General features: G+C 44.1%; 1 protein-coding gene across 2 annotated transcripts in view; it reads right to left on the bottom strand.

Moving 5' to 3' along the window:
• GFUS (GDP-L-fucose synthase) overlaps window positions 1-10,803 on the bottom strand; it is a 31,453-nt gene extending 20,650 nt beyond the window's left edge. Inside the window, exons 1-2 of one of the 2 annotated variants that reach the window (XM_072602805.1) lie at window positions 10,372-10,803; window positions 6,574-6,730 (exon numbers count right to left, since the gene is read on the bottom strand). In XM_072602805.1, the coding sequence (XP_072458906.1) occupies window positions 6,574-6,719 (146 nt within the window). In that variant the 5' untranslated portion in view covers window positions 6,720-6,730; window positions 10,372-10,803. The remainder of the gene's footprint in view (window positions 1-6,573; window positions 6,731-10,371) is intronic. The other variant, XM_072602806.1, reaches the window with a different exon arrangement.
• Window positions 10,804-13,548: the final 2,745 nt, after the last annotated feature.

The following is a 13,548-nucleotide window of genomic DNA, read 5'->3' as shown; positions in this document are numbered from 1 at the left end:
GGAGGTTCAAGCTGATTTATTCCAGGAATGGGAGGAAAAAGGCATGGGAGAAAGTCTGAAAAGCGTTAGAGATCGAGACCCAGATTCTCAGAGTTTAGATGTTTATTGTTACCTCTGCTCAAGAGGCAGCATTATCTTATGAGCTGGAGAACTTTGGATGTGTTGCAATGAAGGGAAAAGGTACATGGGAAAAGTTCCTTTTGCATTTCCCTGCACTACAGAAGAAGCCTATGGTACCGGAAAGGGTGAAAGCTCCTCCAGAGATAAAGAAGGAGCCAGAGGACAAGTTTCTTTTGAACTTTTCAGGGCCAAAGCCATGGCCATGGCCAGAACCAGGGAGGCTCCAGTGGAATAGCTCCATTCCAAATTGTGCCAGAGGGGTGGAGGCCTTGGAAGTGTGCTGTGCCCAGAGCCCAGGCCAGAGCAGGCCCTCCCTATGTGAGGCTGAGGGAGGACAAGCTGCCCCAGAGTTGGGGTGATTTGGGCCAGAGACAAAAGCCAGGGGCAGGGGTCCCTGGAGCCTGCTGCACCTGAACCCAGGTAGGAGCAGGGAGAGCTTGGAATGGAGCAGCCCCTTCCCCTGTGAGGGGAAGGAGCAGAAAGTTGCCTATGTCTGAACCCTGGCAGGAGCAGGGAGTGATCAGCCCCTGGACCTGCAGGAAGAGGAACCAGGGAGCTTGGGACTCAACCCTGGGTCAAGATACAAGCTTTTCAGCAAGGCAGAAGCACTGAGTGTACTTTCCTGCTATGTCCCCCTAGGATAGGTTGGGACCCTGGGGTGGAGCTATCTATGGTGGGATGGGGGAAGTGCCATATACCCTGGGAGCCCACTCTATTGGCTTCATTGCCCAGGTGCCCCCCAGACCTTGTGCAAGACCTGGAGCAGTGCTAGGACTCAGTCTTTTTGGCTCATTTGAGCAGGTATGCACCTGAGAGTGCCAGGTGGGAGCCTGAAACTGCAGTGAGCAGAAGGATACACCCCAAGAAGACTTTCAGAAAGAGCACTTGGACCCTCTGCTTTCATTGAGGGGATGGTAACCTATCGTGGCCCAGGATGAACTGTGACCTAGGAGTGGATTGGGTTGTGTTCTCTGCTGTCCCTAGGGGTATGTCCAGGACCCCCTGATGGATAAGCAGTATTATGGACAGTACCTGAAGTGAGGAGGAGATCGTTGCTCACTCCCTAAAGATTTTGGTCCCTGAAGAATGTACAAGGGGGTATGCTATGTTATATACCATGGGCTATGTCACGTACTGTGGGCTATGTTAACATCCTGAGTGCTATGTTACATACTGAACGCTATGTTTGTTTTAAGTCTTGTGGCCATACTTGTTGGGAAAAAAGACAAGTTACTACTGTGTCTGTTTGAGGCCATGTGGCCATTCTGGTGGTATAATGTTGTTATATATATGATACCCAACTCAATGTCTACATTGTTGCAACCTATATTCTTGTTAATGTGCCATGTTATTACTGTTAGTATGGATAGTGAATGTTATGCTTAGTTTCTTGGCTTGAGGACCTCTAAAGGTGTCACCTGTGTAGATTATAAGGGTCAGATTTCACCTGTGTTGATTGGAAGAGTCAAAGTATTACCTGTTTGGATTGTAAAGGCCAGGATCCTGGAGGGGTGGAGCATTTTCTGTAAGGAGGATTTTGTTATCCTTTTTAGAGTTCAGTTTCTCACGATCCGTGGCTATGGCAATGTCTAATTTCCAGGTGTTAGATCTAACTCCCAGAATAGCCCCAAGGATCCTAGATAGTAATTCCTAGAATTACAGTGACAGACCGATGGGCTCCCATCAAGGCTTGGGAGAAATCTGTGTTTGCCTCAACTGGCCCCCATTGAGCTTAGTGGATTCTGTAAGAGTTGTAGCTCCTACTATATTCTCGCTGGCCCCTGTGAGAAAGGTGATTAGGGAATGCTGTAGGAGATGGTTCTCTCATTTCAGCAACTCCCTCTTGAGAAGACTACACTAGAATAAAGTAAGATTATTAACCCCTTCAAAGCTGTCTTCCTGTCTTTCCTGTTTGACCAAATCAAGAGTGAATCTGTTAGAGGCTGGAAAAACCCCACTGACTCCTGTGTGTTATCTGTGAAACAGTATGGTGGTTAGTTCATTGAAAAATCATGCATTTACAGGGTAATATCTGCTAAAAATATAGGAAATAATGTAAAAAGGGGAATTCTATCAATGCTCCTCTTCCATCACTTTCTATGAACCCCAAGAGTAACCTTGACTCATTGAGAAAAAGGAGTAGGGCACTAAAGCCCATGCCTACTTGCTCATCTAAACAAAAAATTTATAAGGATCATATGGATAGGCATCAAGGGCATCACAGACAATTGTATTGTCAGGGAACAGTCAATTTTTCAGATGCATTATTCCATATTAACCCACATATTTGCCATCATGCAACTAACAGAAAGATCTTATTATATTTATAGCTTATTGATTACAAAAAGCCTTGAATCTGGTAGCACAAAATGCAATCTCAAAGGCCCTTTTCCAACAGTTTTCCATGTATACATCAAAGTTATATCAGATCGTATGAAAGACATAACAGATATAACTTTTTTTTGATAATAACCACCATTACTATCAGCTAAGCCATAAAATAAGGAGACATCTGCTTGCCAGATGTTCAACATTGTCACAGAGTTCCAGTACAAAGTTCAATGTGAAGAGGGATTCCCAGTTGGTCAGGTTCCCTAGATGCTCCTGTTTGCAGAGGACATCATACTGGTTGTATCAAGCTCTAGAACACTGCAGAGCCTGCTAGACAAAGTTTGCAACCATTCAAAGGGGTCTGCCCTAACCATCCACACAGGCAAAACCAGAGGGGTGCATGAAGAATGCCTATAGTCAAGGCTATGACATACGACCTAGAGTTTGTTATTCAGCATATATATCTATGAATTATCTAATAGATTTACCTATCAATTAGACTAGCTAATGCCAAATAAGCCAGCACAAATCAGAAACTGGTTTTAATTAAACTCAAGAGTATATTATTCTCCACTAGTGGTTGATGGGGAATGTGCTATTCACAATTTAGCAAGTGATATTTATACAAGATAGGAAATAAAGAAAAGAAAAATGATTATTCATTAATATGCAAGTGGCCATACAGAAAAAAAATAACATACTTGTTAAAAGACAATGTGCATCATTTGCTACAGGCAATAGATAAGGGATTTATCTTCTTAGTATAGCTAGTTTCACTAAATCAAAGATAACTGCCTGTCAGGTTAGACAAGGGAGGACTCTGGAATACTTTGCCTTTTTGTACAGATATACAGAGAAAAGGGGACACTGCAGGTCATCAGCAGCTATATCTGGTTTTGTAGTTTATGGGGAGTCATAGAGAGCAAAATGGTTAATACAGAACAAAACAGAATTAGCTGTTTTTCCAGAAATTTACTTCCAACTCTACATAGACATAAAAACAGACACAGACACACACATATGCCTGTGCAAGTGCTCTGTATGTATATGTACATGTGATAATGCAATGGATAAGTTAGGCCCATAATTCAACAGGAAGAAGAGGGCAGGCCCAACAATCTAAGGGAATCCTGAAGTGAGAGTCTCTTTATACCAATATCCTCGCAGTCCTCTTGTATGGCTGTGTCTCATGGACCACTACAGCTTCTGAAAAAAATGCAACTGATTATCACAGAAAGGGCAATGGCAAGGCAAGGCACATGTCGTATGTGAACAAGTTGTAAACCTTAACAGATAAAAAACTACAAAGATGAATTAAAATAAAAGATACCATCAAATCAATGTGTATCTGAAAAGCAGAAGGGATGGTCTGGTAGAGCATCCAAACTTTGGATGAGCTGTGTGCTCCTGTTTCTTTACATTTTCAGGAGAGAGAGGAAGGTACCAATGTCAAATTTATGGGCATCCATGGATCAAAGTTACATGGGATGGGTCAACAGGGAAGGGGTGCAGTCTGTGTTATGGGAGGTGGGAGGATTTCCACATCAATGAAATAGCAGAGCCACTGGAATATGAAGTATGTGTTTCTAATATGTGGTCAAAAGAGAAGGGAGGGTCAGAGAGTATCTACAATTAACTCTGATATAAGGCAGAGAGTAAGGGGGCTAAGGAGTGATACCAAGAACTTCAGGAAAATATGAGGTGGGAGAGTTCATTTTTTTAAGGGTAGGGTTGTGAAGGAGGTAGTGTCTGAGCATGGTCTTAAAGCAATAATACAGCCTTACAGAGTGGTGGCCTGAGCCAATTCATCAAGCAAGAAAAGGGAAAGGATGTGTTTGAGGAATGACCCATAAAAGAGTTTTGTCAGAAAGTACAGTGTTAGAGGCAACAAAGGCAGGAGATTCAGCTAAGGAGGCTCTATTATACCCCAAGGCAATGGGAAGCCATGGAAGGCTACGGAGCAAAATAGTAACAGTCAGGCCTGAACCTCAAAAAAATTACTTTGCAGCTGTGTGAAGGCTGGAGCTGGAAGGGAACTTGTATAATCTGACAGAGGAAAAAAACGGAGAATAACCCAAGGTCATCCAGTAAGTGAGGGGCAGATCTAGGACTGTAGAAAAGTCAAATGCCATGACAACTGTCTTCAAGCTTTTGAAGGGCCCTCATGGGGAAGAAACATCAGATTTGCCCTGCTTGGCCCCAAAAGGAAGAACTAGAAATGATGAGCTACAAAAGGGCAAATTTAGGCTTTATGCAAGAAAAATATTTCCCATCTGTTAGAGCTGTCCCAAAATTGAATGGGCTACTTTGGGAAGTAGTGAGCCTGCCCTTTTTGGAGCTCTCTCAGCTGAGGCTGGATGGCTTACTTGTCAGGTATGAAGTGGAAGGGATTCTGGTTCAGGTACAAGTTAGACTAGATGGCTCTGAGGTCCCTTTCAGCTCTGTGGGACTCTATGGGTCTCCCATAGTGTGGGAGCTGGAGAGGGTGTGCTCAGAGTGGGGAAGTCCTACCACAGCCCAGTCTGTGCCAAAGGAGAAGCCTTTAGAAGCCAGGGATAAGAATGTCAGCATGTGGTGGGATACTCCAGGCCTACGTGGGAGGTGTTGTGTGGTTGTCTCAGGGAACCCTCCTCTTCCTTCCTGACCTCTCTGTACAAGTGACACTGCTATCACTTACCTTCCCCTCCCGAATCCTCTCTCCTCTCTAGGCTTCCAAGGTACTGCTCTCTCTGCTTCCTCCCCTATCTGACTGGCTACTCCTCAGCCTCCTTGGCAGGATCTTCATCCAGGTCACACTGGATGAATCCTCCAAGGTGCTGTCTGTCCTGGGACCTCTTCCCTTTTCCCTCTAGACTTTCTCTTGTGGTGATCTCATCATCTCCCATGGGTTCAGTTGGCATTTCTATGCAGAAGATTCCCGGGTCTACTTTTCCAGCCCAGAAATCTCCAGACTCGAATTTCCAGCTGCTTGATGGGTATTTTGTATTGGATGTCCTATATTCATCTTAAATTCAAAATGTCCACAATGGAACTCATTTTCTTTCCCCTGCAAACTCTGCTGTACCGCCCATCTCTGGGTGTTTGCACAAACGGTCCCCACTCCTGGAAAGCTCTGCCCCATCATTTCCTCCTTGTAGGAATTTTCCTGGTTCTCTTTCACTCACTTGTAGTCCTAGCTTTTACAAGGGGCCATTTCTGGTCCCCTAGTTGCCTAGTCTTTGCTCTGAGATGACCTTCCATCGACATCCCCAGTTATTTACATGTCCCTCCTGCTGGAATGTGAGGTCCCCAAAGAGTAATGATTGCTTTTTGCCTTTCTTTGTATCCTTAGTGCTTAGCTTGACACCCAGTGAAGGCCAAATGGGACAGCTAGGTGGTTCAGTGGATAGTGCACTGGGGCCTGGAGACAGGAGGACTTGAGTTCAATTCCAGTCTCAGACACTTACTAGGACCCTGGGCAAGTCACTAAACCCTGTTTACCTTAATTCCCTCATCTGTAAAATGAGCTGGAGAAGGAAATGGAAAACCTCTCTAGTACCTTTAACCTAAGAAAACCCCAAATGGAGTCATGAAGAATTGGAGCACAAACAATTAAACAACAATAAAGACCAAATCAACGAGTGACTGACTGACTAGCTTAAGGGACCAGGGACCAAGAAGCCAGTCAGAGATGACTATGTGCTGACCTGGGGAAAAAGAAGAAATATACTGAACAGAAATGCCAAAAGGAAATAGTGGTTGGGCTTCCAGGTAGAAGTAGGACAATAAAGAGTGGGGCAGGTAAAGATCTGGCTTTCTTAATTTTTAAATTTATTTTTAATTCACAGAATAGAGAAAATATTTCTATAACATAGTATAATGAAAAAGATGATTGCACATGAAACAGCAAATCAATTATGTACAACTTGGAATTCCTTTTTAATTTATAATAAAGTTATAGCGTGAATAAGATCTGGCTTTCTTGGCATAAGGTGGGGACCAGGATGTTTGTCCAAGGTGGGAATTAGGCAGGTTGGTCTTACTGCTGTGCCCTACGTCTAGCTCATTCCGGTCTAATACAACTCAACCCTACTGCCTGGACAGAGAGAAAGGGCCCAGGAGAGAAAAGTATTCATCACTTACATTAGGTCTGCATCCTTGGAGGAGACAAATATCCACTGTTCTCCAGGCCGGCTGGCACCATCAGCCACCACCTTCTGTATGGCCTTCCCCACCAGGCCAGAGCCCCCAGTGACCAGGATCCGAGTGTCTGCTGACAGGTCTGCCATGGCTATTGCACCTGTGGGGTCAGAGGTCACAAACAGGGTAAGAGAAGTTGGACCCTGCTCCTTACCTGCCCCAAACCTACTGAAACAAGGCAATAACAATCACTTACCTTTTCAGATCCCTTTACACACATTGGCTCATTTGAACTTCACAACAACCTTGGACGATATTATTACTGTTCAAGCAGACATTAAGTGGCATCCTTACACAGGACTCAGTTGTGGCTCCATTCCTGACCAGTCAACTCCACCTCCTTCATGAAGCCTTTCTAGATCCCTTCACATGATAAGACCTCCCCTTCTCCAACCTCACATAATATTTTCATTTGTACCTCTCTGATACACTTGAGATACTGAGACAGCTAGATGGTGTAACAGAGTACTGGTCTTGGGGTCAGAAAGACCTGAGTTTGACTTCTGCACTAGCCACTTAACTAGCTGTGTGACCCTGGGCAAGTCACTTATCTTTTTTCAACCTCGGTTTTCTCATCTGTAAAACGGGGATAATAATAACACTCACCTCATTTTGAGAATCCTATGGAATGATGTATTTAAAGTACTTTACAAATCTTCAAGCTCTATATAAATGCAAGCTATAATAATAATAGCTACCATTACTATTCTTAGTGTTTCTGCCCTACCCCCATACTTAATTGCAAGTTCCATGAGGTTAGAAAAAGTGTTTCATCTACACTTGGTGTCTTCCTCGGTGTCTAGCACAGAACTCTGCAAACAGCAGATTTTTACCAATGTTTGTTGCTCTTGTGGAATCCTTTCCCACTCTTCCTCTGCCTGTTCCTACCTGCCACTTCTTCCTCCTTCCTTCTCCATTACACCAAACTCATACTAATAACAGCCACTAGAAGTCAGTTCTCTTAAGGGGCGTGGGCTTTGTGATTAATGCAGATTATTCAAGGAAATGGCAAAGACTGTGCATCAATGCAGGTGGCAAAGTCTGGCACCTAACACAACACAACCCAGCAGTTAGAAATACACATCACAAGCTATTACTACTATTCAAGGCCTGACAGACAAGTTCCCTTACTACCACTACCACCACAACAAATTCAGATCTGTTCAAAGTATCCTGAAGAAGTCAGCCAGTCAAATGATCTAGACCCGGACCAATAGCCCAGACTGAACTGTTGCCGGCAATCTCCTGGACATAAGACTGATCCATAAAGACTTGTGAAGTCAAGTTAACAAGCATTAAGAGCAATGCTTTTTTAGTAAATGCTGCCAAAGCTATGTGAACCAAAACCTTTAAAAAATATAGACTTGGCAGAGGAGATCAAAATGCTGTGAGTCAGGAGGAGTCATCCTCACTGTGGTGCCTGCTTCTGGAGTTATACTCAGGATGTTCTCAGGGAGCTTAGAGCCTAATAGTTTTAATCAACTACAAAATGCCAAGTCATTTGTTTTCTTTCTTTAAGTTACCTGCACAACTGTCCAGAGAACTGTAAACATAAAATAATAACACAGTGGGATAACAAATTGTCACAGGCCCATTTCTAGCTGAGCCCCATCAAAAAAGATGAGAATAAGATTAAAAACACAAAGATAACAATTCTTACTTCTGCAGTGTTTTCAGGTTTACAAAATGCTTTCCTCACAACAATCCTATGAGTACAGTAGCATAAGCATGTTCCACCCCATTTTACAGATAGAGAAACAGGGCCAGAGAAATGAAATTGTGTTGCTAAATATCACACAGATGAGAAGCAACAAGTTTCAAACCCAAGTCCCCTGATCCCTAGTTCAAGATTCTAACGGACTCCTGCTCCTTCTCCTCCAGTTGAATTTCTAATTAGCCAAAAGGCAGAGGCCATAGATAAAAGAAGCCCACATTCTGGCCAAGGAGTAGGAGAGACAGGGATGAAGGTTCTCAGGCTAGGCTATCTCCACTGGGGATAACGGCTTTCTCTTTGCCATCTACCATTTAAGAAGAGTCTACTGGGAAATTTCTAAAATTTGTAAATTACTCACAAAAATAAAAAATAATCCTACCATACCCCCTCAGGACCAGTTTTATAGTGGGAAACAAACAACTGAAGTGACCAAGGATGCAAGAGGGTAAGAGAGAATCCCCTAGGAGTGGGAAGAAAAAACTCCCCAAGATATGTACTACTTGGAGGTCATGTATCCACTCAAAGAGTCCTGGGGAAGCATAAATGCTCAGGATTTGGGCCAGGGCCAGCTAGAACCTATCATCAATCTTCTCTCCAATGCTGTCCCTTTCCTCTCCCCTGGGCAAGTTAGGATCATGGATTTACAGACGATGGAAAGGAACTCTAAGGCCCACCTATTCTACCTTTCTTCATAAGGCTGGAGAGCTCTTTACAACAGAATCAGTTCAAGATGCCTGAGGAGCTCCAGTGAGGAGGTACCTACGTCCTCCCAAGACAGACCACATAATGTCCTTTAAGGGCAGAGGACACTCTTTTTTGTCTTTCTAACCACAGTGCTTATCACAGTTTATAAATTTATAAATATAAACAAACATTGTAAATGTTTGTTCATTAAATAATTTTGTATAGCCTTTTTCCACTTCTGAAATCTGCCTTTCAGCATCATCTACTCAGCAACATTCAGCAACATCTACTTTTTTTCCTCTGGGACCAAGGAAAATAAGGATAATCTGTTTTCTCCAAGACAGTCCTACAAATAGCGTAAGACAGCAAATCATGTTTCCCAAGCCCCCTCTCTGGGCCTATCCTCTCCTCTCTTCTTCCCTTTGTGTGTGTGAATGGGCAGGTGCATGATTGGCTCCACCCTCCCACCAACTGATCAGCAAGCATTTATTAAACATCTAATACACACGCACACGGCCAGGTGCCTAAGATAGAAGACAAAGGTGAAACAGTCTCTTCATAGTTGTTTCCATGTTATCTCTTCCCTTAAGGGCAAGCAGGGTCTTTTGCCCCTTTTTGTATCCTGGGCACTTAGCCCAGTGCCTGGCACTCGGTAGGACCCTAATAAATGCTTGTTGCCCGGCCTTGCCTTCAAATTGCTGACATTCTGTAGGGGGAAACAACACGCATACGTGTAAGTATGTAACACTTAGAATAAACACAAAATAACCAGATGGGAGTTGGGCATTGGAAGAGAGGGGAGGAGGATGGGAAGGCGGGTGAAAATCTGGTCCTGTGTCCAGTGATTGGGGCTGAAGGGCTCAGTGGGACAGGGAGAGGAGAGAAGAGGGAATCAAACCCTGCCCAACTCGGGATACAGCGTGGGTCTGTCTTCTGTGGGCCCTGAAGGGCACCCTGGGGGGAAGTTAGAGAGCCGGCCCTAGAATAAGAAGGACCTGAATTCAAAGCTAAGTTCAGACACTTGTTAGCTGGGTGACCCTGGACAAGTCACTTCACCCTGTCTGCCTCAGTTTCCTTATCTGTAAAATGAGTTGGAGAAGGAAATGGCAAACCCCTTTAATATCTCTGCCAAGAAAACCCCAGATGGGGTCACGAAGCGTCGGACACGACAGAACCACAAGGGCACCTCGGACTCCGTAGGGCTCACTCCCCCTTCTGCCAAAGGGCAGACCACCTCTCTAGGTTGGTTTTCTGCTGCCACTCGAGGAGTAAGTGATGCCACGCCACGGCCCTCCCCAGCTCCCACCTCCCCCATTCCGCCTTCCCCCCACCCTGACTCCCACCTCGGCTTCGGACTCCACCTGCTGCTCCACAGCTGCTTCCGGCAGGAGTCCACGCTGGCCACGCAAGAGGATCCAGCCAGAGAAGGAAGTGGCGAGGGGCGGGACGGAGAACCCTGTGGGACGCTGGGAAACGTAGTCCCGTCTTCTGAATGTACGTTTTTTTCCTCTTACGTCCCTTCCCTGCACAGAGAATTCTGGGAAATGTAGTCCTGCCCTTGGAATCTCTGAGAAGCCTAAAATTGCTTGGAACTCCTCTTGACCCCACCCGATCCTCTTCAACCCTGAGACAGGGTCATGACCTTGAGAGCTGGAAAGGATGGATCTCAGAGGGTAGTTAATACAACCCTTTCTCTTTAATCTTTAAAAAAAAATTTAAGTTAATTTTTTTAATGAATAAAAAACCTTTTTTTTGCTCTCTCTCCCCCATTAAAAAAAGAATAAAAGTCCTTTGCCTAGTCCCGCCTTCCCTTGGCGTCACAGTGGCGGCGCGGTGCACTGTGGGATAGGAAGGGATCCCCGTTCGAGGCAGCAAGATGGACGCGGGATTCTTCCAGGGAACAAGCGCAGAGCAGGACAGTCGTTTCAGCAGTATACAGAAGCAGCTACTGAAGCAGTTGAAGTTTGCAGGATGTCTAGAAAAAAAGGTAGATATGGGCAAAGTAAATTTGGAGGTGATTAAGCCTTGGATTACAAAACGAGTAACAGAAATTCTTGGATTTGACGATGATGTAATAATTGAATTCATATTCAACCAGCTGGAAGTGAAGAATCCAGATCCCAAAATGATGCAGATTAACCTGACTGGGTTCTTGAATGGAAAAAATGCTAGAGAATTTATGGGAGAGCTGTGGCCCCTGTTGTTGAGCGCACAGGAAAACATTGCTGGGATCCCTTCTGCTTTTTTGGAACTGAAGAAAGAGGAAATAAAACAAAGACAAATTGAACAAGAAAAACTGGCATCTATGAAGAAACAAGATGAAGACAAAGATAAGAGGGACAAAGAAGAAAAGGAGAGCAGCAGAGAAAAAAGGGAGTGCTCCAGAAGCCCTAGAAGAGGGACCTGCAAACCTCTCGCAAAAGGTCCGTCGCGCTGCGGACGCGGAGCCCAGCCCAGCCCTGCCGCGGGTGCGGCACGGAGAGGAGCAGATCTGAGCGGGCTTCAGGGACGGGATCTCCAGCGGCCGCGCGGGTCCCTACAACCACAGGCATCTCCTCCCTTCCCTTCTGATGAAGAAGAACAATGCTTACCATCAGGCAAAGACATAGAAGTCAAGGCCTCTGTATCCCAAACATCCAGACTAACTATTCTGTGGGCTCAGGCCATGGAAGAGCTCAAAAAGGATTTTGAAAATCAACTTAGAGAGGTGGAGGAAAAGCTGGGAAGAGAAATGAGAGATATGCAGTCAAAGCATGAACAGCAGATCAGCACCCTGCTAAAGGAGACCCAAAAAAATGCTGAAGAAAATAACACCTTGAAAAATAGGCTAACTCAATTGGCAAAAGAGATTCAAAAAGCCAATGAGGAGAAGAATGCTTTCAAAAGCAGAATTACCCAAATGGAAAAGGAGATTCAAAAGCTCACTGAAGAAAATAGTTCTTTCAAAATTAGAATGGAACAGATGGAGGCTAATGACTTTATGAGAAACCAAGAAATCACAAAACAAAACCAAAAGAATGAAAAAATGGAAGATAATGTGAAATATCTCATTGGAAAAACAACTGATCTGGAAAACAGATCCAGGAGAGACAATTTAAAAATTATGGGACTACCTGAAAGCCATGATCAGAAAAAGAGCCTAGACATCATCTTTCATGAAATTATCAAGGAAAACTGCCCTGAGATTCTAGAACCAGAGGGCAAAATAAATATTCAAGGAATCCACAGAACACCTCCTGAAAGAGATCCAAAAAGAGAAACTCCTAGGAACATTGTGGCCAAATTCCAGAGTTCCCAGGTCAAGGAGAAAATATTGCAAGCAGCTAGAAAGAAACAATTCAAGTATTATGGAAATACAATCAAGATAACACAAGATCTGGCAGCTTCTACATTAAGGGATCAAAGGGCATGGAATAAGATATTCCAGAAGTCAAAGGAACTAGGACTAAAACCAAGAATCACCTACCCAGCAAAACTGAGTATAGTACTTCAGGGGAAAAAATGGTCTTTCAATGAAATTGAGGACTTTCAAGCATTCTTGATGAAAAGACCAGAGCTGAAAAGAAAATTTGACTTTCAAACATAAGAATGAAGAGAAGCATAAAAAGGTGAACAGCAAAGAGAAGTCATAAAGGACTTACTAAAGTTGAACTGTTTACATTCCTACATGGAAAGACAATATTTGTAACTCTTGAAACTTTTCAGTATCTGGGTACTGGGTGGGATTACACGCGCACACATGCACACACACACACACACAGACAGAGTGCACAGAGTGAATTGAAGAGGATGGGATCATATCTTAAAAAAATGAAATCAAGCAGTGAGAGAGAAATATATTGGGAGGAGAAAGGGAGAAATGGAATGGGGCAAATTATCTCTCATAAAAGAGGCAAGCAAAAGACTTATTAGTGGAGGAATAAAGAGGGGAGGTGAGAGAAAAACATGAAGTTTACTCTCATCACATCCCACTAAAGGAAGAAATAAAATGCATGCTCGTTTTGGTATGAAAACCTATCTTACAATACAGGAAAGTGGGGGATAAGGGGATAAGCAGGGTGGGGGGGATGATGGAAGGGAGGACATGGGGAGGAGGGAGCAATTTGAGGTCGACACTCATGGGGAGGGACAGGATCAAAAGAGAATAGAAGTAATGGGGGACAGGATAGGATGGAGGGAAATATAGTCAGTCTTATACAACACAACTATTATGGAAGTCATTTGCAAAACTACACAGATTTGGCCTATATTGAATTGCTTGCCTTCCAAAGGGAAGGGGTGGGGAGGGAGGGAGGTAAAGAAGTTGGAACTCAAAGTGTTAGGAACAACTGTCGAGTAATGTTCTTGCCACTAGGAAATAAGAAATACAGGTAAAGGGGTATAGAAAGTTATCTGGCCCTACAGGACAAAAGAGAAGATGGAGACAAGGGCAGAGAGGGATGATAGAAGAGAGAGCAGATTGGTGATAGGGGCAATTAGAATGCTCGGTGTTTGGGGGGGGGAGGGGACAAAAGGGGAGA

Source organism: Notamacropus eugenii, chromosome 4, assembly GCF_028372415.1.
Source record: "Notamacropus eugenii isolate mMacEug1 chromosome 4, mMacEug1.pri_v2, whole genome shotgun sequence".
NCBI classification, from domain to species: domain Eukaryota; kingdom Metazoa; phylum Chordata; class Mammalia; order Diprotodontia; family Macropodidae; genus Notamacropus; species Notamacropus eugenii.
Note: the sequence above shows the minus strand (reverse complement) of the source record. Positions and strands in the feature narration are given on the sequence as shown.